Here is a 26229-nt window from a genome sequence, read left to right on the forward strand (position 1 = left end):
ACTAACTCCATAGAGAGAATCAAAAGACTGTCAGAGAACAAATGCAAATAAACTGGTTCGCTATCCATCCAAGCATGTCTATACCAGCGATTCTGATTTCATTGGTCTGGAGTGGGGCCCAGCCATCAGTGAGTCCAATGTGCAGCCAGAGTTGAGAACCACTGACCTACACTAACCAATTGAAGGTCTGGCATCCAAACCAAAATGTCTTTTCCCCCTAAATTTTGTACACAGGAGACAATAGCCAAATAAACTTATGAGGATTTCAGAAAGTACCTTTAAAGAGGTGTCAAGGAGTCGCTAGCACTACAGGCCCACCACATACACCTTCCACACCTGTGATTTTAGGTGTGGAAGGTGTAATGCGAACCAGTGCCCACACAGGTGCCTCTGGGATTCCCTCAGGCCACTTCTTATTTTTAGAAATCGATCATCTCTGCAACTCTGAGAGAGAACAGCCTGTTCTCAGGATTAACATTTCTCAAAGTGTGCTCCGTGGACCTCCTGCATCAGTCACCTGTGATGTTTGTTTACAAGGCAGATGGCTGGGTCCCATCCCAGTCTTTATCAGACTTTCAGGAAGCCAGACCCAAGACTCTGATTTTTAGTAATTTTCCTAGGCAATTCTCACATACAATGAAATATGAAAATCACTACTCTAGACTTTGGGGGAACTTTCTAGCCTAATGGAAATGAAGAAAGAGAGCTTTAGAGCTGCCCCTGTTTTAGAAGTGAGATGGTATTGAGAAATACACCAGCTCTGTAGCAAATCAGGGACTAGTCAAGATGAACATACTAAAGTCCAGACTACAATTTAATGCTCTTTTTCCTCAAACAGTCATCCTTGGATCCAAACTGCAGAGACCGAGTTTTCAGAAACTTCTAAACCAGCTCCTGAACTTAAGTAGTGAAATTTTATGACAAGATAATGAGAAGGGAGGGGAGTAAGGTAAGACTTTTCTGTTTGGGGTTGAGGAAAAGGTGTTAATTTCTTGAGGAAAGAGGAAAGATCTCAAATACCTGTAACCCCCAGGCCTTCCCCAAACCTCTCTTCAGCCAGTAGTTCCTCCTCTTCCTCCACCCTGGCCTGGGCTGCAGCCATAATGAATTGATTTTTCTGAGCTTTAGCATCTTTTCCTCAAAGTAAGGAATGGGGGAATGACCCAAAGGGATTAAGACGATGGAGAGAAGCAATGCAGTTGAGGGCTTGATCATTGATCATTATCACCCAGATCAATGACTCCTTCCACGTCAATGGGGACTGGAATTGTTTTCCTGCCGCCAGTTGGCTGTTTTGGAGGGGCAGGTCTTGACCTGTTCAGAGCCCTTTTCTTTAGGCTGAAGGTAATGATTAGTAACTTACAACCTTAGCCTTGTAATCTGGGAGGGGCTAGAGCTTTTCCTTGCTCAGGTTAACACGTTCAGCTGCCAGCACTGCCTTCTGCAGGTGGAGGGGATAGAAAGAGCAGCCTGCAAACCACTTTCCCTATGTGACTTCAATAGGCAGCCTTAGTCGTAGAGCCCTGAACACAGTACTTGCCCCAATGCTACATCAAATTCCCAATCAAAATCCAAGATTCCCTTTGCTCAGGTTCCCAAGGTTTTGGTTTGCTCATAAAGCCTTTTCAGAAGATTTTGGGAGACAAAGAATCCCAAGGGGACAAAATCACCTTTTAATCCTTTGAGGCCTCTGTTTCCTTTTGGACCTCTTTCTCCTCGGAGGCCAGGGAACCCTGGATTTGCATTCTTTAGGGTTCTAGTCTCAAAAGCTGGACCTACAGGAAGAAGAAACAAAAAAGACTGGCACCTTACCTGAGCCAGATGACTCACATAATTCAGAACAGCAGGTCAATCACCAAAGCCTGGGTCCTTGAGACCCAACAGCTAGATCAAAGACAAAAACCAATGAACCAAAAAACACAACAGGGATCCCAGTAGGATCCTCTGTTGGTTTGATTCATTCCATTAACACTTACATAATGCTTATTATGTTCCAGACACTGAGGATATAGAAATGAACAAGGTAACTTCAATAACTCAACAGTCCCAGCACCTACCCTGGAAAATTCCCTTAGGACAAAAGAGGAAATGGGTGCAAGCTGAAGTGGTCATGGGATTTGAGTTATAAAGAAACATGTTGCCGAATAGTTTCCAAGTTTATGATGGCTAGTCTTTCTCTCAGAATCTAGAAGGCCATACTTAGGTAGAAGATCTAAGGAGAATAACCCCTGTGCAGGCTCTTAGCAGCCACTTTCCACCTTGAGGATCCAGGCATAACTTTTCCTTTCTTAGTCCACCCCATTGGAGTCCTATCAACCAGAAGAAGCTTGAAAGCACTAATGCTGCTTGTATAGGAGCTAAAGGACCAGAGGTCTAGGGACTGAGAACACTGAAGAAAGGAATGGGAATAGGGACAAAAGGCAGAAGCATTAGGTAGTGTTTGGTCATCAAGATGGCCCTAGCCTGTTTGTTCCTTGATGAACAAGCAAACTCTGAATGCTATAGTCAATAATCTGTAGAGGGAGGGCTCTGACTGGGGATGGGGCCATTGTCACTGCTTCTCTGCAGTTATCATGTGTCTTAGATTAGCTGTCTCACCTGTGAGAGTTTCTGTCAAAAACATAACTATTTTGCAATCTGGATCACACCTAAGTCTCAAGAACAAAGAGAGAAATAACTTACCAGGTGGTCCTGGTGGTCCTGGTAGGCCTGCCAGGCCTGGCAGACCAACTTTGCCTGGGAGGCCAGTTGTCCCAACTGTGGTATGACCTGGTTCTCCTTTGTTCCCCTTCAGGCCTGAAACACCCTGAGACCCCAGGAGTCCTGGGGCACCTAGATGGATAAACCCACACAATAATGCTCATCACAGCATCCTACTCTTCAAAAGTGTTCCAAATCAGTAGCACATGTCGAAAACTATTCTCCAGAGAAGAATTTGGGAACGTATTAGCCCTTCTTTTGCATTAGCATTAGAAGGTTCTTTGGGATCATCTAGCCTAACCTCTTAGAAAACTGAGACTCAAAGAAATGAGGAAAAATGGTCAGGGGCAAAGAGTTTCTTAGTGGCAAACTTGGTTGCAAAACCTATGACTCCAGCCTTCTACTCCTCAATTTTGGTGCTAGGTCCAGCTATACCTCTGCCCAGTGGCTACTTTAAGAGCACAGGTATCCTTAAAGATGCTCATCTCCAAGGAGTTTAGAAACTGGTGCATTTAAAAGTAATATCTGAGGCTTTATCTCGGACATACCACTGCCTCCCTGATCTGGCATGCCCTTTCTCCATTTGTTACTGTAGAATTGCATTTGGGTATGCCCCTTTGATGACTAGCTCAAGTGTCACCCACAGGATCCTGGAGCCATTTAGTATCTGAGTTCAACATAGAGAGCCTGGGTACAAATTTTCCTCTGGGCTTTTTTAGCATCAACTGGGAATGGCACATACACTGTAGAGGGACAGGACTCCAGCAGCCCAACCCAGGCCTCCTCTGGTTGTTGAAAGCCTCCATGGCAGTCTGAGATTGCCTGACCAGCTATGGTATATTATTTAGTCTAAAGTAAAGCTACTCATCTGGGTCTCCTTCCCATATACATTAGCTTGGGGCTGGCAGTAGGGAATCTATTGTCTACCTTTCCTTTGACTTTGCTTATATGTGTGCCCAGACCCAGAGGTATAGAATGGGATTCTGGACACTTGAATGCATAGAGGAATGATATTTGCAGAGGGTGAGTTAGTTTATTTCACCTGGTGTGATTGGTGGGAGGCCAGGGATGCCAGATGGGCCAGGTGGGCCCTGGATGCCTTCATCTCCTTTAAGGCCTGGGAGGCCTGGTACCCCCGGGTCTCCAGGATAACCTAGCATTACAATGAAAAAAAGCAATAAGAAAATCCAGAGGAGGTCCACAAATGGCATAAAGTACCTAGGAAGAAATGCAGATGCAGAGAGTTGCCCTGGAGTTAGAAGGGCCTTTCCCTTGTCTCACAGATGCCTCACATGATAGTGGGTGGGACAGAGTCAGAGCTCTACTAGTATTCAGAACGGGTCTGTCCAGGGCTTGGCTTACTTGGTTAAGATCTAATAAGTACTAGGAGAATTCTTCTACTACTAATCTGCTGTAATGCCTCAAATGCCCATCATTTGGGTTAAGGTGTGGAAGTGAGCTATTCATGTTATACACGTAGGCTTCCTGGGAATGGAACATGGGAAATCTCTGTCAACCATTAATAACTCAGTTTGGATGGATTTACAAGACAGGGCATGGGCCTGAAAGGATGAAAGGAGAGGGATAAGTTACTGAGACCTAGGTGGAAGAGGCGTTACAGGAGATTTTGATCAAGGAAGAAGTAGCTGGAGACACTGGACATTTGGATATTTAAGGAAGGCAAAGGAAGACTTGGGCATACATAGTAACTAGGACAAGGAAAGGTGAAAACAAACTTTCTAAGTGTCATAGAGTTGTTGAGGTGTCAACCACTTGCCTCCTAGCAGTTTGCCCTGAAACTGTCAAGCTCAAGACCTCAAAGGATCATCTGCATGAGACTTTTAGTGTCCCACAGCATCAGGCTGAAGTCAGCCCATCTGTGGAGGAGAGGATATCAGTCCTTCCCAAAGTATCATTAGGAAACAATTTTACCCATAACTAGGCCAAAGCAGAGGCCAGAGGAAGAAGAAGCATCTTCATACAAAGCTTTTGAGGTCCAAAAGACTTGTTTTCATTTATTCAGAGTTCAGTGCAATTCAGTAGCTCTGGTGGCGTAGAGACATTTGACTGCTAACCCGAAAGCTGGTGGTTCAAATCCACCAGCCACTCCTTGGAAGGAAGATTGGGCAATCTATTTCTGTAGTGATACCACCTCAGAAACCCAAGGAGAGGTCGCTATGAGTCGGATCCGACTCAACGGCAGTGTGTGAGTGAGTGAGGCCAAGGAAGACCCAAAACCCTAGTCTTGTTGGTGAACCCAACCCCAAAATAGTATGTTGGGCTTAGCCTAAATTCCCAAGAGATGAGGGTTAGCTTTTCTCCCTAAGCTCAGGACCCATAAATCTTCCCTTGAAGACTTAGCATTTGGGTCCTGGGCAGTGTTGGGTTTAGCAGCAATCCCGGGGCTGACAAAATATCCTCTAACAATCACAGGGAATATAAATTTTAACTCCTTGCCTTTTCTTCTGCATTCAAATAAATGAAAAGTTGTACCTGGGATTATAGCACCATCTCTATCAAGGAAAACTTGAGGGCCTGGCAGACCAATGCCACCTTTATTACCCTGCAGAGATGAAATACATTAAACGCAAATATTTTCATGACTTCATCACTCAAGATTTATGTGCCCTCAAAGTCATCCTCAGGAAAATGAAAGTTTCCTTCTTTTGTAACTCCTGATTTCTAGGCTCAACTAGGCTATAAGTTAATTTCAAAGCCCAATAAATTTAATATGGAGGCAAGATAAAGCAGGCCAGAGGCCTGGCATTCAAGGACAAGGGATTCCAATTTTACTTTGCAGTGCTACTAGGGACAATCTCCTTCTGGACCTGGAAAATGTATCACAGGCATAGACAATATCAACCAACTCAAGAGGTACTAACATGGAGGGAGCAGGGTTTCAACTTTTCTTTACTCTCAGCAGCCCTGGAACTCTGCTACTGTTATTGGATGATGTCAGGCAGAGGAAATCAACAGTCCTAATTCTCCCAAAAGAATGACTCAGGTATCAGAAATCAGATACAGTGAGTGGCATATCAAGCATGGAGTGGTAGGAACCATCTGCCCCACATACTACAGAAATTTTAAAACAATAAAAATTCAGCAATTATAAATGATATCAGTAATAAAATATTCCTTGTCATAGGGATGGACTCACTCCCAACAGCCTTCAGCCCTTGGTCTTCACTGATCAAGTAACATCTATGGAATACTCATCAGTTTTGTGTTTTCAAAGTTGCTTGCATGTGCGTTTTTTGAGAAAAGACCAACATCTAAAACCTCAAAATATTAAAAATACTTCATCTCATATGGTAATTCTTCACCTCCCCAACCCTGGATTTTTACTTCCCAGTAACATTACCTTAATTCCTGGGAGTCCATTAATCCCAGGGAAACCTGAGGACCCCTTCTTGCCCTGTGACAAAAACACAGTTACCACTAAGTTGAATGTCTAAGATCATAGGAGGGAGCTGGTCTTTGGATTAGGTCAGGGCAAACAGCACAGGGTATCTTGCCTACCATTCCAGAGTCTGGCTTCTACCTGACTCTAGAAGCTGTAAAGTCTTCCAGAAGGAAGCAGCCAACCTGCATGTAGGAGGAACAAGTGCCGCAAGGCTAGAGATGGATACATGCAGGCTGGCCTTGCTAGGCCTTGATAACATATTAAAGTAGTATGACCACATCATGACACGCCATGGGACCAGATTCAACACTGGCTATCAATTTTCTTGGATGAAAACAAAAGAAGAGAGTGACGAGGATTATATCCATCAAAGGGAGTTAGACAATTTGCATTATAAGCTATGTCTCCCTTTGGATTTATGGCTATGTTAAGTAAAGCCAGAGGATCTCTTGATTAGGGTCAATTAGGGTTTTGTACACCAAGCCTTTAACGATCTTAACCAAAATACCCGTCTTCCTGGAGGGCCTTGGACTCCTTCTGAACCCATGGGACCCTGTAAAGAGAATAGACATACCTAAGAAAGATAAATAGCCCACACTAGAAAAAACTACTAGACTTACATAACAAAGTTACCCAACTGTATTGAGAATTTAGCAGCTCCTAAAATCTCTGGTAGCACAGTGCCTAAGGCACTTGACTGCTAACCAGAAGGCTGGCGGTTCAAACCCACCAGCCACTCCTCGGAAGGAAGATGGGGCAATCTACTTCCGTAGTGATACTGCCTCAAAAACCCAAGGAGGGGTCGCTATGAATTGGGTTCGACTCGACGGCACATAACAACAACAACAAAATCAGGTAACTGTGAATTGGAATCAACTCCACTGGTGGTGGTTTTTTTTTTTTTTTTTTTTTAAATCAGGTGAGAAAATGTTCCTAGACCTGGCTTAATGACTTCTTTCTAAGCATTAATCCATCAGTCTGAATAACCACATGGAGAATTTTTAAGAGCTAAATAAATGGAAACATTTTAAGAACTAGGTGGAATCTGGTAGAAATGCCGAGTAGTATTCTATTTAGTCTATATTAGTTCCAAGTCATAAGATTTTTAAATAGATTATGGGAGGGCCCCTTTTTGCCCACCTCTAATGCATTCTTTGTTGGTGATTATATATTTTCAAGACAAGGGAAAATTAGAGAAAGAAATGATAGGCTAATTAGTAAATACAGCTAAATACTAGATGCTTAACAAGCTTCATGACTAAGCCAAAAACACAATTCTCCAAAATGTTACTTATTTAAGGCTAAGATTGGCCAATTGCTTATAGCACAAGACCAAAGTGCCTGAATCTAGGAATCAAAGAGGCTAATAGATATCTCTCTGTTTGAAGTGAGATTATTATTGAAAACTGTTGACTCCAAACACTACTCACTGTGTTCTAGAACTTCCCAGGCTTGTTTCTATCCTATAAAGACTGCACTTAGCCCTCTTTCTTCCATTCCTGCAACAGCTCTCCTCACTCCCTGCATTCTCTTAGGGCAGAATGGAATCGAAGCAAGACAACACTAATGTCATTCTTAAGCCCAGAAGAAGGCAAGGAGCGTAAATAGGCTGAGGAGGTATCTAGGGTACAGATGCATAATTTCTTATTCAAGGGAGTCATTTAGCCAAGGAAATGAAGCTAAGTGGCAAGGGGGAGGTTTTAGGGACCTGCCAGAAGGTTGAGAAACAAGAGAAGCTTAGATTGCCATCAAGTTATATAAGAGAAAGAAGCAAACAGGGAAGAAGAGGGACAAGGTGACTTGACAGAACTAGGCAAGCAACATTCTAGGTTCATACCCTAGATCCTGGCAAACCAGGGATTCCCTTTTCCCCCTTTTCACTGGTAGTTCCAAATCCCTAAAGGAAAAAAAGACAACATAAGTTATAACATTCATTTCCTCATAGGTCTCTTGGCTCCATCAGCAACAAGGGGGTAATTTCAAAAGGCAATAAACCAGCTCCACTGAGCCACTGGGGAGGCTCGCTTTGCTGAGGATCCTGTCACTGTATGAGAAGCACATAGGGCCTGAATGTAACTTAGACCATTCATTCAAGATTCCCCTTTAGTTCTAGAAGAGATGTCTTCCTCCCAAAACACTATTACATGTATTTGCCCCATCACGTACTAAAGGCATAGGAATTATTACATATCTAACGTTCTTGTTGTAGACGGGGAATCTAACACTCAGAAGGGTTAAGCATCTTGCATAGGTTACAGAGGAGTCCCTGGGTAGTGCAAGCAGTTAACGTGCTTGCTAATCAAAACACTGGAGGTTTGAGTCTACCCAGAGGTGTTTCAGAAGAAAGGCCTGGTGATCTACTTTAACAAAATCAAGCCACTGAAAATATTATGGAGCACAGTTCTACTGTGACACACACGAGGTTGCCATGAGTCAGAATGGACTCCACAACAACCAGTTACAGGTTACAGAGTCAATGAGAATGCCAGGTCTTCTGATTTCCATTCAGAGTCCTTTCCATGTGAACAAACTACCTTGCACATTGGAGGAACTTAATTCTTTGACTCCCAAGTAGAGGACTGTGTAAAAACCTTTGGGGATTGACACTGGAGGGAAGATCTTTTTTCCTTTGGAGGCATAGTGACTGCAACATCCTCTTCAGTGGAAAGGAATCTTTCTATCTAGGCCTTGGCCTGGAGCCTCGTAGCTTCTTTACTGACATAAAAGAACTTAGATGGCCCTAGGAGCACTCCAAAGAGGACTGTGAGATGGTTTCCAATCCCTCATGCCATGTTCACAAGAGGGGAGTGATTACAGCCATGGATAAGACTTAAAGATTCTCTCGAGACATGGAAGGAATCCATGAAGCAGGTGTATTCCGGTCACCCATAATACAGAGAATTTCATTACCATAGTGGATAAAGTTTTTCATGGCAAACAACTCAGGCCATTTTGTTGGTGTTATTTAAAACTCTACTTTCTGGTGCAAGGATTTTGGCAAATGACACTTAGAACTATTATGAGAGGAAAAGGAGCAGTGAAGCTTTCTCAAATAGAAGCTTGTGAAAGATTCTCAATGTGGCTGTGGCACAGCTCCCATTGTCCTCTTGTGACCTGGCTCAGCTGGTATGAGGGCACTGGTTCAGTCCCATTTGTAGTTTTTTTTTCTTACATACTCAGTCTCTTCCCATGAGTCCTGAAAGCTAAGAATGGCCCCTAGTTTTCTAGGCCCAAGGCTGTTTATTTGTTTGTTTTAATGCAGGTTTATTGTTGTCTTTTTATTGAGAGGGGGCAGAGAGAGAGAGAGAGAGAGAGTGTGTGTGTGTGTGTGTGTGTGCACATGCAAAGGGTCCAATTCAAAGCAGGCTGTGGTTCCTTCCGGACTTTTCTCTTTTCTCCATCTATACTTGTTGAGCAGCAAATAGCGCAGACCTCATACTAAATAGGATTTCTATTTGAAAGGCCTGTGGGCTAAAATGAATGCAAACTTACTTAAATTTCTGTTTTTGCATCTTAAATTGGAAACCAAGGCATACTGCCACCTGGTGGCATGTGCCTATTGGCTTCTGAAATCAAATACTTTTAAGTGGCCTTCCTTAACCTATCCATTAAACTACAGCAGATCATGTGACCTCTCCTTTCTCCAAACCCTTCAAGTATGACCGGTTGTATATGGAAGTTTCTAAGCAGAAGGTCTACATCACATCCCCTTCAGTCTCCCTGCAGGCTGAACACATCCAAAGAGGTCCAGTAAACACTTGTTGAATTGATTAGACTAAGACGCAGAGAACAAAACTGTTTCAAATAGTGAGGGAGTGTATGTCCCGAAACTGTGTCATGCCCCACCCCCAGCTATGTTGTAAATACAAGGGGGCTTTGTACTCCTTCTTCAGAAAGTAGAAAGAATCTCCAGACTCCTTGCTTTCATAGAGAGAGTGCCTGAGAGCTTGTTTTGTGTGAACAAAACTAACTAACTAACTAACTAAATTTTAAAAAAGGAAAAAGAAGTTGTGTGTGTATGTGAGGGGGGGTTAGGGGTAAAGAGCAGTATGTGTCAAAGCCAAAAACCCCTGGATGACTTGGCAAGACACTGCGCTGTAGGCTCAGCTTGTCTTCCAGTGCAGAGAGGCACTGTATAGGGACCTGCTCAACAAGCTGTTCTAACAAGATTCCCTAGATCCAGTCCTGTCATGGTCAGTCCTTGCCATGGGCATCCCTTCTCATCTATAGCCAGGAAAGCCCACATGCTAGCTTAGCTATTTCCCAGTCCTGCTCTTCTGGACTTTGGGTTTCTGGTATTATCTGGTTCTGGGGAGGTTCAATTGAAGGAAAATCCCACCTACCCGGTTGTTACATCAGATCTACCCAGTTTCTTCTCTCCTACTTCCCCTCATCTCTTCCATTTTGCCTTACCCTGTGTTTGCTGGTCCCTTTAACAGAGGCACACAGATACATGACTCTCTCTTACCATCTCCATGTGAGGATCTGGGACCTACAAGTGTAAGTATGCTAATGGGATGAAACATGTGAAATTGGTCTGAATCAGATAATCAGAGATGTTTGATCATTGTAGAGGGGGCAAGAGAAAGAAGGGGAGGCATATCTGTCTGGTTGGCTACTTGTTGGCAACTCCTGCCAAGATTTGGGCACCTTATGTGCTCTCTGACAGGAAAATTGTGAGAAGAAATATGGTAATGTATTTGAGGTACTCTGGGCTTTGAATTTGAGAAATGTTTTCTCTGAAAAGCTTAGAGTACCTCAAATACATTACAAGCTTTCTTCTCACAACTTTGCTGTCAGAGGGCACAGAAGGTGCCTATGAATGCACCCATTAAACAGAGATATTAGGACTGAAAGAGTTAATGATTTGGCCATGGCCACACACTGAATCTATGACAAAGTGGGCTGAGAACTCTGTTTTCTTGATTCCAACCCTATCAAAATAGTCTATTCTTATATAAAGGGAGATATTTTCCAGCTTTGATGTCTTTACAATCAACTGGGTTTTCTGTTTTTCAGCCCACACTATGAAACACTAGAAATGCTGCACTTGAAACCGTATTGCAATTTATCACTATGTATTGTTGTCAGTCAGTCTCTCTCTCTTTTATAGGACAAAAGGGAACGGGCTGAAATTGCAGCAACAGAAATCCTCCGAGGAAGAAAATGGAAAGGAAGCAGAGTTAGGTGGGGAGTATGAGCCAATGAGTGCAATAACACCACAGATCATAAAGTCTTTTCTTAGACATTTTAGAGATGAAACCATCACTGTCACCATGACAAGAATGAACCGCTCTGTAGGGGGCAGTATGGTATAGGGAAAAAGCCCTGACTTGGCTAGCACTCAAGAAAGCTCAATTGCAGTCTCAGCTCTGCTTATAACTAGCTGTGTGGCTCTCAGCAGCCTCTCCATCCATTTAAGCTGTGGTTTCCTCATCAGTGCAAAAGGGGTAACCAGGCCTATCTTACGTAACTCTCAGGGATGATGTGTGGTAACCAGAATCTATGTAAAAGTGCTCTGCAAAGAAGGGTGCCAACCTTATTCCCAATCCAATTTGCAAAGTATATCAGTGCTGTCCAACAGCAACATAATATGAGCTACTATGTTATTCTAAATTTTCTAGTAGCCACATTAAAAAAGATAAAAATAAATAGGTGTGATTAATTTTAATCATATATTTTATTTAACCCAATATATCATATTATCATTTCAACACAGAATCAGGTAACAATTGTTCATGAGGTACTTTACATTCTTTTTTATGTTAAGTTTTAGAAATCCAGCATGCATTTGACACTTACAACTTGTCTTCATTCAGATGAGTAACATTTCTAGGACCTGGTAACCACATGTGCTAGGTGGTTATCATTCTGGACAGCACAGCTTTAGACTTTGTAAAGAGATGAAAACAGTACCACCCCCACAAGAACAAATTGGACTGTAGGAGGCAGTTTTCGCATTCATTGACAGTTGGGTCTCCAAACAGTAGCTATGACTAGTACCATATTACAGATATGCAGATATCCAGCAACTTGCCCAATGTTCTAGAGCTAGAGCTGGGCCTAAAGTCCAGGTCTCTTGTCTCCAACACCATGGTTCTCTTTTTTCCTGATCCATTGGATACATAGCTAATTAAAATTGAGGACATTAAACAGATGAGTCTCTATGCCTCTTTCTATGGAATAATAGGGATCACCATGGAACAACCTAAGCCACTGACACCACTGACCCCACTGGCTGGGTCTTTCGGCCACCTGGTCAAGTCTAAGTGTTTCAAAGAACTGTAGAGAAGCACTGGAGTCATCTATCCCCATGGTGCCAGCAAGCAGGAGCAGGCCTAGTTCCCACTCGACCCCTATACTCAATCCATGAAAATCTTGTCAACTCTTCCTTCAAAACACATATTGTGATTTAAGAAACCTATCAGTCAAATTCAATGTATGGGCCTTGTTTGGATTCTGATCCAAACCAACCAACTACAAAAACATATTTATGAGACAATCAGCTAAGTTTAAATACTGATTTATTAACTCATATTAAGTAATTGTTGATAATTAGTTACTGAGATGATATTATCACTATGTTTTATAAAGTCCTTATCTTGTAAAAATACTGCTGTGTTTTTGATGAGATGATGTTTGTTATTTGCTTCAGACTGGCCTTGAGTTGATCATTGTTGAAGCTGGGTGATGGGCACACAGAGGAATCATTATGCTATCCTCCTCACTTTTGTCTACATTTGAAATGTTCCATAATAAAGAGTTTAAAAACCTTACATTTGGAATGCATCCACTGCTCTCCATTCTACTGCTGCCATCCTAGCCCAAGCCATCACCACCACCCCATCCATCCTCATCTCCACAGCCAGAGTGATCATTTTAAAAATACAAGTCAGAGCATTTGAATGCCTTCCTATCACATTTAGAATAAAAAACATATTTGACCTGCAGAGGTCACCATGATCAGGCCCCGGTCTCTCTGTCTGGGTCTTGTCTTTGCTCACTCTGCTCAACCCACACTTACCTTCTTTTTCTTCTTCCAAAATGCTGAGCTTTTTCCATCCTCAGGATCTTAGCAGTTACAGTTCCTTCTGCCTGAAACACTCTTCTCGATCTCCACATGATGGGCTCCCTTATAATACTCATGTCTCTGTTTATATATCTCCTTCTCAGAAAGACCCTTTAGACCACTCTGTCCAAAGTAGTCTACCCTACTCCCCATCTACACTCCCTCACTTTGCCATTTTTTCCATCTTCTGTATATCATTTGGAGTCTCTGGGGTGGCACAAATGGTTAAGCACTCAACTATAAGCCAAAAGGTTGTTGGTTTGAACCCACCCAGAGGTACCTTGGAAGACAGGCCTGGAAATGTGCTTATGAAAGGCCTTGAAAATGCTGTGGAGTGTAGTTCTACACTGCATACATGGGATCACCAGGAGTTGGAACAGACTCAACAACAACAAATAACAACATATCATTTACCATTACATGAAATCATTATTAACTCATTTGTTTACTTCTTTCTTGTCCGTCAATACCCTTCTACCCACATTAGAATAAAAGCTCCTTGAGGACAAGAACTTTGACTTATTTACTGTCATAGCTTGAGCATTCAGCAGAATGCCTAACATATGTTGTTGTTGTTGTTAGTTGCCCTCCAGTTGATCCTAACTCATGGCAACCCTATCTGCATATAGGAGCCTTGACAAGCTATCTGCTGAATGAAAGAATCTAAGATACAAAGCTAGATATGAAAGTGAAGACAGGATTACACCTACTCCTCACTTATTGACATGGTTAGGTTCCAAAGACTAAGTCGTTATGCAAAAATTGGCATTATGCAAAAATGGAGGATGACCACATCAGATCACAAAATGGAGGATTACTATATCATTACATAACTATCAGATCACCACATTATATAACTACCAAACCATTAAGATCATGGCCTAGTTAAGTTGACATATAATCTTAATAATCACAGCCAGTGTTACTCTTGCCTTACACCCTGGCGTTCGTTACTGAAAGATGTACATCGTTAATGCACACAATAGTCAGATACTAAATTTTTTACTATTGTTGTAAATGTGAAACATTGGATAATGAGATAGTTGATAAGTGAGGAGTAGGTATACAAAGATTGGATACCATTTACTGAATGGTAAGTGCTAGCATATACTAAGGCCTTTTCATGCATATTATCTCATTTAATCATAACCACTCCATTATTATCTTTTTCTCTCTTTTAATAATTGAAGAAACTGAAGCTCAAGAAAGTTAATAAATTTGTTCAAAGTCACAAAGCTAGAAATTGGTGAAACCAGAAGTCAAAGTCTAGATCTGTTTTAAGTCTAGAGCCTGGGCTAATATTTCTAAGATATATAGCCCCGTGGAACCAAGCTAATAATCTCATGGGTTTGAGAAATATTTCTTTAAATGCCTTCTAATAATGAAGGTGGTGGAATTATCTACAGTGACCATAGGAAGAGGTGTATTCTTTTTTGTCATTGTTGTTTGTCAAAGTGTTTGTCCAGTTGGACTCTTGAACATATATTGACCAAATAGGGATACTTACCGGGATGCCTGAGGGACCACCTATGCCCGGGAAACCCTTAGGCCCTAGTTCACCCTGGAAAAGTCAAACAAAAATCAGTGAGTAGCAGCAGGAAGCAGTGAACAGGAAGTGGGACGGCTCCCTCAAGCTACTTGGGCTAGGGAGTGGGGAACAGTGGGGAGTCAGGACTGGAGTGGTGTAGATTCACCAGGCTCTTTGATTAGTAACTGTACCAGGATGTCTTAGCTTAGAGAGTCCATTGTGATGTAGGGGAGCCCTGATGGTGCAGTGAGTGCTTTAACCACTAAGGTTGGCAGTTTGAACCCACAGCTGCTCTGTGGGAGAAAGATGTGGGAATCTGCTTCTTTAAAAATTACAGCCTTGGAAACCATATGGGGCAGTTCTACTCTGTCCTATAGCATCTCTATGAGTTGGAATTGACTCAATAGCAACTTTTTTTTTGGGGGGGGCATTATGATACAGGAAGTATAAAGGCCCATGCAGGGAAAGAAAACTTTCTAAAACAGAATCTGAAATGCCAGGGCAAATTGAGAAACAGGAAAAAAAGATCATTATTTGTTTCATTTTTAGTGGAAGAAGCTATTGAGTGAGATTTCCCATAGCAAATTACAGGTTGTAAAGAAATCAATGGTTTTGCAAAAAGAATAACAATTACAATTTGGATAGGGATACACAACATTCTAATTTGTTTTTCTGTGATATGGTATTTTATCTACACATGCAATGGAAGAGCTCCCAGACTGTTCCTAAACCAATTATTACTTCCTGTAAACCTGGAGGGGGCCTGGAGCTGTTCCTTCCAAAGACAAAAGTAAAGGAATGGGGGTAAACACATTCCCCTGCATGGCTTCCTTGGACATAAGAACAGAAACACAGAATTTAAGGGATACCAGGAAAGAAGGTAATGGAGGGCAACCTTTCTCACAACCATGCATATAATATACATTTACTTACATAAAAATACAGATTATCAAATATCTCAGTTAAATAGGTCTATAGCTTAAACCTTGGTAATTCTGATCTGGTGAATTAGGGCATCTACTGACACTTGGTGACAGTATACTTGATTTGCAAGGTTAAGTTTTGAGAACAAATAACTTCTTTAAGAAGCCAATTCAAAAGCAACCATTTATACCCTATATGTTGTGTCACAGTTCTTTGAGGGCACCACACATAAGAAAAGGATTGGGAATTAGGAGGACAAGAACAACTAATTTTTTAAAGTTATTCAGCATCTCGAAAATTGAATCTATAAAATGAAAACATAGAAAGCAACATTTAAATTAATTATCAGAAACCCAAGTACTCACAATCATGCCCACATGCCAGGAAACATACTCAAGGCGTTTTAGCAAGCTTTTCATGAGCGATAAAATGTACAAGGCTTTTTTTTTTAAAAAAAATAAGTGGCTTTTAATGTCACTTATTTTATTTCCAAATAAAAGTCCATTATTATTCACAACTCTTTTTTCTTCCAATGTGGTCTCATTATTTGAATTGAGTATTACTACGATAAGGCTTACTAATATTTCCTATTCTTAAGTGTTTACCTACCTTAGATCCTTTTTTCCCTTTCGGATATCCCATAAACTCTAGTTCCCCTGTAGATGGTGGTGGTCCTGCGGGTCCAGGGGGGCCCACATCACCCTGTAAGGCAAAAGGAAGTATTGAGCAAAGTGCAAAGCATAAGCCTCACAGACCATTTCTCCAGACGGTGTGCTTATCCTCTGAATGTAATTGATAAGTAAACTGTCCATCACTTTGACCTCTTCACACTCATCTTTACATCAAGGAAACACAGCTATCATTGGCAAGGGGTGAGAACAACTTTAAGCCTGACCAAATGCACTTTGTATTGCCAGTGCAGAAGCAGGAAGCAAGATAGATGAAAGGAAACCACAGATTCATGGTTGCCATAGTCATGCATGAAAGGATGTTTAGAAGAGAGTAAAAAAAGGGGGGGTGAGAAAAGTGAATAGACACCTTTTGGCAATAGAGATCAGACTCTAATAAGTCCAATCCCTGCCATAAGAATATGCAGAGGCAGTAAAGTCTACGTTAGAACACTGGAGGCTAGATGTGCTCCTTCAGAGAACAGTGCCATCCACAAAAGACAGCAATGAAAGGTGGGGAGGACAAGCTCCCAGCCTCCTTTGAGGCTGCCCCAAATCACCATACATTTTGTACAGAGGGAAACAAAAATGAATGATGAAAGAGAGGTGAAGGAAGAGGGATGAGAGATAAGAATGAGGAAGAAGTAGAAAAGGAGGAGGAGAAGGAATGGATGGAAGGAAAAAAAACAGAGAAAAGGAAAGAGAAGATGACACAACATAAAAAAAAACACCCAACAAATATCCAGGTGGAAGGAAGAGAACAAAGATATTTTTAGAGAATATGTTTGTAAGATACACACACTTCACAGGTGGGAAGCAGGGAGACTATAAGGTTTTGAATGAAAAAGAACAGTAGCCGATGTGTAGCATGTGCACAAGCAGCCCTCAAGGGATCCTACAAGAGGACCCATGTGGGCTGGGAAATGCTCATTTCCCAAAGCAAAGATCTAAATCCCCTTATAAAAGCAAGCACATGCATGTAACCAGAGACATTTTTTTGAGAGCACATGGAATGCAGACTGTATTTCCCAAAATCTATTTACCTTGACTCCTTTTTCTCCTTGGAAACCTAACCCCATATTTCCCTGGGGCATAGGGATGCAGGGAGGAAAAACAAAATCAATTACTAGACAAGCTGCAGGAACTTTAGTCGCTGAAATGAAGGATGTTTTTGTTTTTGTACCATAAAGAAGGTTTAACCAAACCAGTATCTCTTTAGGGGGAGCCCATAACACTTAGGGGAAAGAGGCAAAATGCCCTGAAATAAAGCATACTTACTTCAGGACCAGGGAAACCAGGGGAACCTGGAGGACCCTAGATTTAAAAAGAAAGAAGAGTTAGTACTTGTTAGTTTCAGGCAAAAAGAACATGTCCATGTTGGTAGACCTCCCCACCACTTGAGGTAGCCCAGCTTTGGTACAGCAGATTCTAGTTCCTCTTCTTATGGTTCCTTTTTCTATCCTTTAAAATCTCCCAAACTGACATGATAACTCGATTCATGGTAAGGTAGTAGAACTCTCATGTGTCATTCCTCCCAAGTGGCCAGAAATGTTAATATGATGATATTTGGTAGCATAGTGGCTAAAGCACTTGACTGCTAACCAGAAGGCTGGCGGTTCAAACCCACCAGCCACTCCTCGGAAGGAAGGTTGGGCAATCCTACTTCCGTAGTGATACTGCCTCGGAAACCCAAGGAGGGGTCGCTATGAGTCGGGGCTGACTCGACGGCACATAACAACAACAACAACAACAAACCAAAGTAACAAGAGGTGGAATTTCACACACCGGAGAGAGGAAAACCAGAACCACACAGGTGAGTGACTATGCTCTTTCTACACCAGTGATGGCACATAGGCTTGGTCTCAGAAAGGGAGGTTGGTAGGAACTGTCCAAGCACAGTGTTGAGAAGGATTTTGAAGCTTTTTCTGGGTTCAGAATAGGTGGTAGTGGTATGATTAGTTAGCAATGCTTGTTGTGGGTGAAGGAGTTGAAGGTGGTATCTGGCATCCTTAGGCTATATTTTAGGCTGTGCTAAACTGGGAGGCTTTGGAGGTATAGACTGGATGGTCAGAGAGATTCTGATAAAGACAACAAATAGCTTCCAACAAGAGCAAGTTTTACTTTGATCCTCCAAGAAATGGAGGCTTCCCTTCTCCACTAGGTGGGTCTACATTTATATAGGTTTACATGTACTCCGTGGTGAGGAAAGCAATCATGTGAATACAATGAACACATATTAGACTTAAGCAAGTCTTACTTGAAAGCCTGGGGATCCTGGGGGTCCTACAGCTCCTGGAGATCCAGGTGTTCCTTTTGGACCCTAGAAAAGCAAGTTTTTACTGAGTTCAAACAGCAAGACCCAAGGGAATTGTAAACACCTATGTCCACAAGATGTGCAGAAGAAGAATGTTCATAGCAACTTTATTCGGCTAGTGAAAAACTGAAAATGCCCCAAGTGTCTGTTGATATAAGGATGAATACATACAACGTGATACAGCCATATAGTAGAATAACTACTCAACAATAAAAAGAAACAACTGCTGATACATTACAGTGTGGCTGAACCTCAAAAATACTATGCTAAATGAAAGAAGTCAGACCCGAAAGGCTAGGATTGTCCTATTCCCTTTATATAAAGCTCTAGAACAGGCAAAACTGCTTTTTGGTGGAAAAGAAATCAGGACAGTGGTTGCTTTTGGGGTGAAGTGGTGGCAGAGAAGGTGCAGGAAGAAACTTTCTATGATGGAGGGAAAGTTCTATACCTTAATAGGGGTTTGGGTTACACAAGAGTATGCATTTGTCAAAACTCAGCTAATGCACGTTTAAGATCTGTACATTTCATTGTATATTACTCATTTCTGTTTTTGTGTGTGTTTGTATAATCCTATTTATGCCTACCTTTATACACTGTTGTTGTTGTTGTTATGTGCCGTCGACTACTTTCTCTATTTACAAAGCCTCTTCCCACTTCCAGCCAATCTAAACACCGTCCACACTTCTCAGAAGCTACCTTCTCTATCTTCAATATATTCACTGCCATCAAGTCAGATATGACTCATAGCAACCCCTCCTTGGGTTTCTGAGGCGGTATCACTATGGAAGTAGATTGCTTAATCTTCCTTCAAAGGAGTGGCTGATAGGTTTGAACCACCAGCCCTCTGGTTAGCAGTCAAATGCCTTAGGCACTACATCACCAGAGTTCCCCTATCTTCAATATACTCTCCCATATAAAAAGGAAAACAGTAAACAAATATTGATAGGCATACTGTGCTATTTAGGGAAAGGGGACTGTTGTCTAAATTTACTGTGAGATGCATAAAAAAATAAGATGGATTGATGGATGGATAGAGGGGTGGAAATGGGATAGAGCAAATATAGTCTATTAATGGTATGGGTGTTCACTGAAAAATTCACTCAACTTTACATTTGAAATTCCTATATAAATTGTTGGAAAGATAAAAACTTAGAAAGCAAAATAGTTATATTAATATCAGATAAAGTAGACTCAAGACAGAATATTACCAGAGATAAAGAGGGGTATTTCATAATGATACAATAGGTCAGTTCATCAAGAAGACATAGCTATCTTAATTGTGTATGCACCTAATGATATAGCTTTAAAACACATGAAGTAAAAATTTACAGAATTGCAAGGAGCAATAGAGAAATCCACAATTATAGTTAGAGATTTTAATGTTCTTCCTTCAGTAACTAATAGAAGAAGTAGACAAAAAATCAGTAAGGGCATAGATTATCCAAAAACATTATCAGACACTTTGGCCTAATAGGCATATTTTATATCAACATACCCAACAACAGCAGAACACACGTTCTCTTCAAGTGCACATGGAACATTCGACAAGATAGACCATATGGTGGGCCCTGAAACAATCTTCAAAAATTTCAAAGAACTGAAATCATATAGAGTGTGTACTCCAACCACAATGAAATCAAAACGGGAGCTCTGGTAGCATAATGCCTAAGGCATTTGACTGCTAAACAGAAGGCTGGAGGTTCAAACCAGCCAGCCACTCCTTGGAAGGAAGGTTGAGCAATCTACTTCCATAGTGATACTGCCTTGGAAACCTAAGAAGGGGTTGCTATGAGTCAGATCACATGAAATCAAACTAGAAATCAATTAACAGGACGATAGCTGTAAATCTGCCAAGTTTTTGGAACTTAATCAGTATACTTCTAAATATTCCATGTGTCAAAAAGGAAATCAGAAAATCATTTTAACTGAATGATAACAACAATAATAATAAAAGCAAGATGGTGAAATCTGAAGAGGAAGATGATATGGAGAGATGTATGGCCTAGATGAAATAGGGGAGGAGCTCTGGTAGCATAGTGGCTAAGACACTTGCCTGCTAACCAGACGGCTGGCGGTTCAAACCCACCAGCCACTCCTCGGAAGGAAGGTTGGGCAATCCTACTTCCGTAGTGATACTGCCTCGGAAACCTAAGGAGGGGTTGCTATGAGTCGGGGCCGACTCGACGGCACATAACAACAACAACAACAACAACAAGATGATATGTACCTGGGTAAGGGGTGGAGGAGCTAAGAGAGGTCCAGATTCAGCAAGGTGCAGGAAGTAAGGGTTCAAAGGTTCCCCAGGAATGTATGATCAGATGAACATTGCTTCAGAAAACAACTAATAACCTTTGGTCTCCTTACTGATCACAAATTTCTTATTCACCAAATACACTCTCCCCAAATCTAAGTGGTTTGTGTATCATGCCTGTATATGTAGATGAACACTATACCTTTGTGGGCAGGGGAATGAATCCCTACGACAAACTACACAGCATTTATACTAAATGTTATTCCACAAATCTAATGAACACACCCTCTAAGCCAATTTTGTTTAGCTCTAGGGAATCTGTATGGGCTTGGCACTTACTCATCTCTGTTTTTGTGTGTGCTTGTACACATCCTATTTATGCCTACCTTTTTTTTTCACACTACTTTCTCTATTTAAAAAGCCTCCTCTCACTTCCAGCCAGTCTAAACACCATCCACACTTCTCAGAAGCTACCTTTTCTATCTTCAATATAGTCTCCCATAATCTATCCTTAGGTGGACAGTATCTCTTTCCCTAAGCTGCTATGGAATTCTTATGCCACATTCTTAGTAATTTTTCACATCCTTGGAGGCAGAGACCATGTCTACATTGTTTCAGGGATCACTCGTGACATTTTGCTGATAATAGGCTCAATACCTGTTAAGAAATGGAGGAAGGAAGGGAGGGAGAAAAGGAGGGAGGGACAGATGGATGGAAGGTAGGATAAAGGAAGGCAGGCAGGTAGATGGGGTTTTTCTTAAGCTACTTCAAAGGAAAATGATGACAATGTAGAATCTCAAAGGGGGAAAAAAGAGCTTTCATTAATACAACTCTCAGCCTTTCATGGACAATTATCAAAAAAGTCCCTAAAATGAATTTCTGAATGGAATACTTTTTAAAGAAACACACTCTACTTCTTTTGTTTTACCCACAGCACTCTGAATTCACAGAAAACTTGATAAATTCTTCCTGAATGAAAGGCAAAATTCTTTCCTAATACATCCTAGGGAATACATTTAGTCCCTTGACTAAAAGGTCTGAAAGCCTGTCTATCATGTGACTTGAGATGGACAGTCCATCCTCTCAGTTCTTTCTCATCTGGAAAATGTCAATAGCAGGACTCATCTACCTCAAATCTCTAGATTTTCCTTTAGAAGGTCTAGAAAGACTTTTGAACACCATGGACCAAAACCCATTGCCAGCAAGTAGATTCAGACTCATAGAGACCCTGAAGGACAGAGTCGAACTGCCCCCATAAGGCTTCCTAAGGCTGTCCATCTTTATGGAAGCAAACTGCCACATCTTTCTCCCATGGAGTGGCTGGGGGTTCAAACCACTGGCCTCTCAGTTTACAGCCACGTGCTTAACCACTGCACTACAAGGGCTCCTCTTCAACACCATGGAGAGAATGAAAAGGCTCCATCAGTGACTGCTGACTAACCATTGAGAGCTCCACAACATAAATAACAACTTACAGCACTTCCATCAAGTCCCGGCAGGCCAGGGTCCCCCTAAGAAATAAAGAAAGGGCAGGACACTAAAGAGATGAATAAATAGGCCTATTTTATAAACAACTGACCTAAGATTCACGGGGATAGAAGTGCATTGCTGAAGCTTGGACTCCTCTGTCAAGGTCTTGTGTTTTAAATAATGCATAAATTGCACATACTCAACCATTTACTTTTATTTCCTATGAAAAATCTGGACTCTAAAAGACGCATATGATAGCCTTGGTTGAACAGGATTTCATATTTTACTTGGATTAATTCATTTTCACCTTTGCTAGGGATTTATCAATCAGAAACTGCTTCTGCAGGCTGATGATTTTTCTGCTCTTTCTGGAAGAAAGCAAAGCTACCTTCCCGTGTTCCTTCATCCCCAGAGAATCTGTGCCCATATGTATACAATGCAAATCAGACATTTCAAGAGAGAATCAACAGAGCATACAGTCTCTGATTACGTTTTAATTACTTTGCAGCATCTCAAGTCACTGTATGAATCTGTATATAACCATCTTGTGGAAATTGCTGTGTTCCATTGGATCCAGTGTCTCGTTGATTTCTGGCAAGACCGTTTAATCAATGCTTGTTAAGACAATGGCCATACTTTGATACTTGCTACTCTATCCTACTTGGCTTACAGTCAAAAAACAGCTCTCTGCAACATGGAAAAAGCACTACCTAGGTTTCAGCTCTTTGGTGAACTCTGAGAAAGTCACGCAATCTCAGTATATCTCAGTTTGTCTATCTGTAAAACGACTGATAAGAATCTGACAATCATGAGATCCTTTCCAACTCTAACACTGTATCTTCTGCTATGGAACCTACAGCCACGAATCCAACCCCTGTACCTTCTCCAATTCTTCAGCCACCCAACCCCATCATCACCTTCCAAAGTGATTTGCAATGTCCCTGTCTCTGGGCAAGGATGCAAGACAGAATGGTGCCATCAATTAACTAAGTGAGCTTGCCATATTTTCTCCCTCAGATGGTGGGCAGATAGGTTCCCATCTGCCACCAGGGTAATAATGGGCTCCCTTCCCACTCTGTAAGTGAGTAGGGTCATTTGGAGCCAGAGTTTACTGAGGCCTCACAGGATACCAGACAACATATACTATGAATACAGTCACAAATAATACAGAAGGTTCTTGTCAACTCTGGGAAAAAATGAAAGTTTTCAGTCAGCTGCAGAGCTTATGGGCACTTTCTGCAGACAGCCAGGGGCCCATCTATAGGATGACAGGCTAGTGTGTAGGGACTGAAGAGAGTGGGGTCTGAATCCTGGGCTGGTGGCCATGCTAAGGTGGGCAGAGACATATATGGCTTCCAACCAAGGTAAGCAGACAACAAGGATTCTAAAGTAGACAAAAGGTATTTGACTCCAGGAAATGTCTTAGCGTGTCAAGAAAATGATACCCATGCAAAGTGTTTGTTTGCTGATCTGTCTCCTATTTTTGCTATAGATCCTACACACAAATATCTTTGACAGTACAGTTGCAAACACTTCTGTCAATGTTTCCACCACAAAAAGCTCCAGATCCTTTTAAATCCAGCTTGGTCTGATCCTTAAGTAGAGACACAGATGCTAGTTCTGGAAATGTTTTCTTTGGAGTGGGGCCCAATCCCAGAAAACTCAGCATACAGCCTACTCAGCTGTCTGCCTGAGAGACTCTTACCTTCATTCCTTTAATAATACCTTGAGCGAAAGCAAGATCACCTTTAGCACCTTTCTGCCCAGGGGCACCCTGAGTAAAATAATAAGAAAAATTTGTGAAAAAAATCATACACATATAGTTTTGTTAATAATATGTGGTCAAATAGAGGATGGAATAGCAAGAGCCTAAAAATTATTTAGCAGAATTGGCTGTGCTAAGGCGCAAGGCACATCTACTACAAAGGTGTCCCGTCTTGAAGCTATATGTCCACGCCCCTGCCTCCAAACTCAGGGGTCTGTAAGGAGATGGGGTTTAGAAAATAGGAGACTGCATCTTTCAGAGTACCATTCTAAACACCCACATATAACACACATGCCATTCATATGTCTATAGTCCATCTGTTCCACCCATCAGAGGCATGTCACTAACAGGCCCTTTATCTAGCACAAGTCTGAAAGCTATTTCTGTAAAGAATCAGAAAGTAAATAATTTAGGCTTTGTGGGTCACAGCCAGTCTCTGTCTCATCTTCTTTTTTCTTCACAACATCTTAAAAATATGAAAACAGGCCACAGGCTTACAAGTATGGGTTATAGTTTGTAGATCCCTGGTCTCGGAGATATCTACAAAACCAGCTCTACCCTGTACTTCCAGGCAACTTCAACTTCAACCCCATCTAAGAGGCCAGTGTGACTCATTGTTAATATGGGGGGAAAAAATCAAAGTATTTCCAATCTCAGTCTTTAACCAGATTTTTTGTTGTCCCAGTGGCAAATGTCTGCTAGATGTTGTCTTCTTGGGGTAAATCTAAGTCCTTACGCCTAAGAGGATGTCAGTGTTAGTACTGAGGGTAAGGTTAAGCTTTGGGGACTGAAGTGTTTACTGAATGACTGATTCCTTTGGCTCTGGAAAAGTGGGTGTAATAAAAGAACAATGTGGCCCCAGAAACAAACCCATTTCTTTCCCAACACTGTTTCCCCTTATTCTCATGGCCATTTGCTCTCACCAGAGAAGATTTAAAGAAGCCAAGTGAATGAAGGTCAGCATAGGATTCATCAGGAAGTAAGGTTCAGTTTGGTAAAATAACATCCAAATTCCTATTCAGGCTTGAGGTGAGACAGGATTAGCTTCCTATCTTTGTTCTTTGTCTATCAGGGGATGTTGATTACCTTAAGATTTCTTTTTTCTCTCTAGAGGGCAGTATCTCATGGCTTCGGTGGATTCCCATTCTCTTAACACAGATGTGTTTTCTTCTCCCTTGTTGCCATGGCAGTGGTTGGAAGCCTTTGTGACTCACATAGTTCATTCCATTAGGAACACATCTTTCTTCCCACTCTCACCCCTGCAGCATATTGATTCAGTCCTTAGGTGCCAAGGTCCTTTATATCAATCTGGGGTTTGTGTTTTCTGTTTCACTTTCTCACATATACACCCACATCCACACTCACAACCTGGTCCCAGAAGGGAACATTGTGGCTTTTTCAATAAAGTGCCAATTAATTCATGCAGCTATGGAATCTGTCTAATGGATAGTGTGACTTCTAGCTAAATTGTCTCACATCATATCCTCATTAGATTATTTCAATTGAAATTAAGAATGGGCTTAGAATACCTTATTTTTCTCTTTCCAGCCACTTGTAAAAGCAGCCTTGAAAGGATATGGTATTTACTAGAGATTGTTTACATTCAATTATCAAAGCCCTATCTAGATGAATGAGATTAAAAGTGGTGACACCGGGGTCTAATGAATGTCTCATTAAACCAAGAACCAAGGACTATGATGGAGTTGGAGGCAATCTCCATCAGTGTAGACTTTCTCAACCTTGTTACTATTGACATTTTGGGGCAGATAATTCTTCTTGCGGGGAGGGGTGTCCTGTAGATTTGGGTTGTAGGATGTTTAGTTGCATCCCTGGCCTTTACCCACTAGAAATTAGTACTATACATCCAGTTTTGACTACCAAAAATGTCAATAAAAATCACCAAATATCCCCTGAGGGGTGAAATTGCCCTTGGATAAGAACCACTGGTTCAGACCAGGCTGGCCAAGCCTTTTGGGTTCTTGTTAGTGCTTCCATAATCCAATGTAATGCTTCCAATTACTGCATTTCCCAATATCTTCTGATGTAGGAACACATTAAATAACCCAAGTATGTACTTTGCTCTGAAATTTACTACAGCCTTTTAGCAATATTGCCAATGCCAAAAGTATTATATATA

General features: G+C 41.5%; 1 protein-coding gene across 1 annotated transcript in view; it reads right to left on the bottom strand.

The window, feature by feature from the left end:
- Positions 1-26229, bottom strand: part of COL4A6 (collagen type IV alpha 6 chain) — an 86045-nt gene that overhangs the window by 43254 nt on the left and 16562 nt on the right. The window contains exons 5-18 of the mRNA XM_007952434.2: positions 24033-24101; positions 22333-22368; positions 18550-18612; positions 17571-17606; positions 17336-17377; positions 16234-16326; positions 14680-14733; positions 7941-8000; positions 6612-6656; positions 6062-6115; positions 5194-5263; positions 3743-3853; positions 2683-2832; positions 1671-1775 (exon numbers count right to left, since the gene is read on the bottom strand). Coding sequence (XP_007950625.1) covers positions 1671-1775; positions 2683-2832; positions 3743-3853; positions 5194-5263; positions 6062-6115; positions 6612-6656; positions 7941-8000; positions 14680-14733; positions 16234-16326; positions 17336-17377; positions 17571-17606; positions 18550-18612; positions 22333-22368; positions 24033-24101 — 988 coding nt within the window. The remainder of the gene's footprint in view (positions 1-1670; positions 1776-2682; positions 2833-3742; positions 3854-5193; positions 5264-6061; positions 6116-6611; positions 6657-7940; positions 8001-14679; positions 14734-16233; positions 16327-17335; positions 17378-17570; positions 17607-18549; positions 18613-22332; positions 22369-24032; positions 24102-26229) is intronic.

This window comes from Orycteropus afer, unplaced genomic scaffold, assembly GCF_000298275.1.
Source record: "Orycteropus afer afer isolate SDZICR_OR568_19922 unplaced genomic scaffold, OryAfe1.0 scaffold00336, whole genome shotgun sequence".
In the NCBI taxonomy this organism is placed as follows: Eukaryota; Metazoa; Chordata; class Mammalia; order Tubulidentata; family Orycteropodidae; genus Orycteropus; species Orycteropus afer.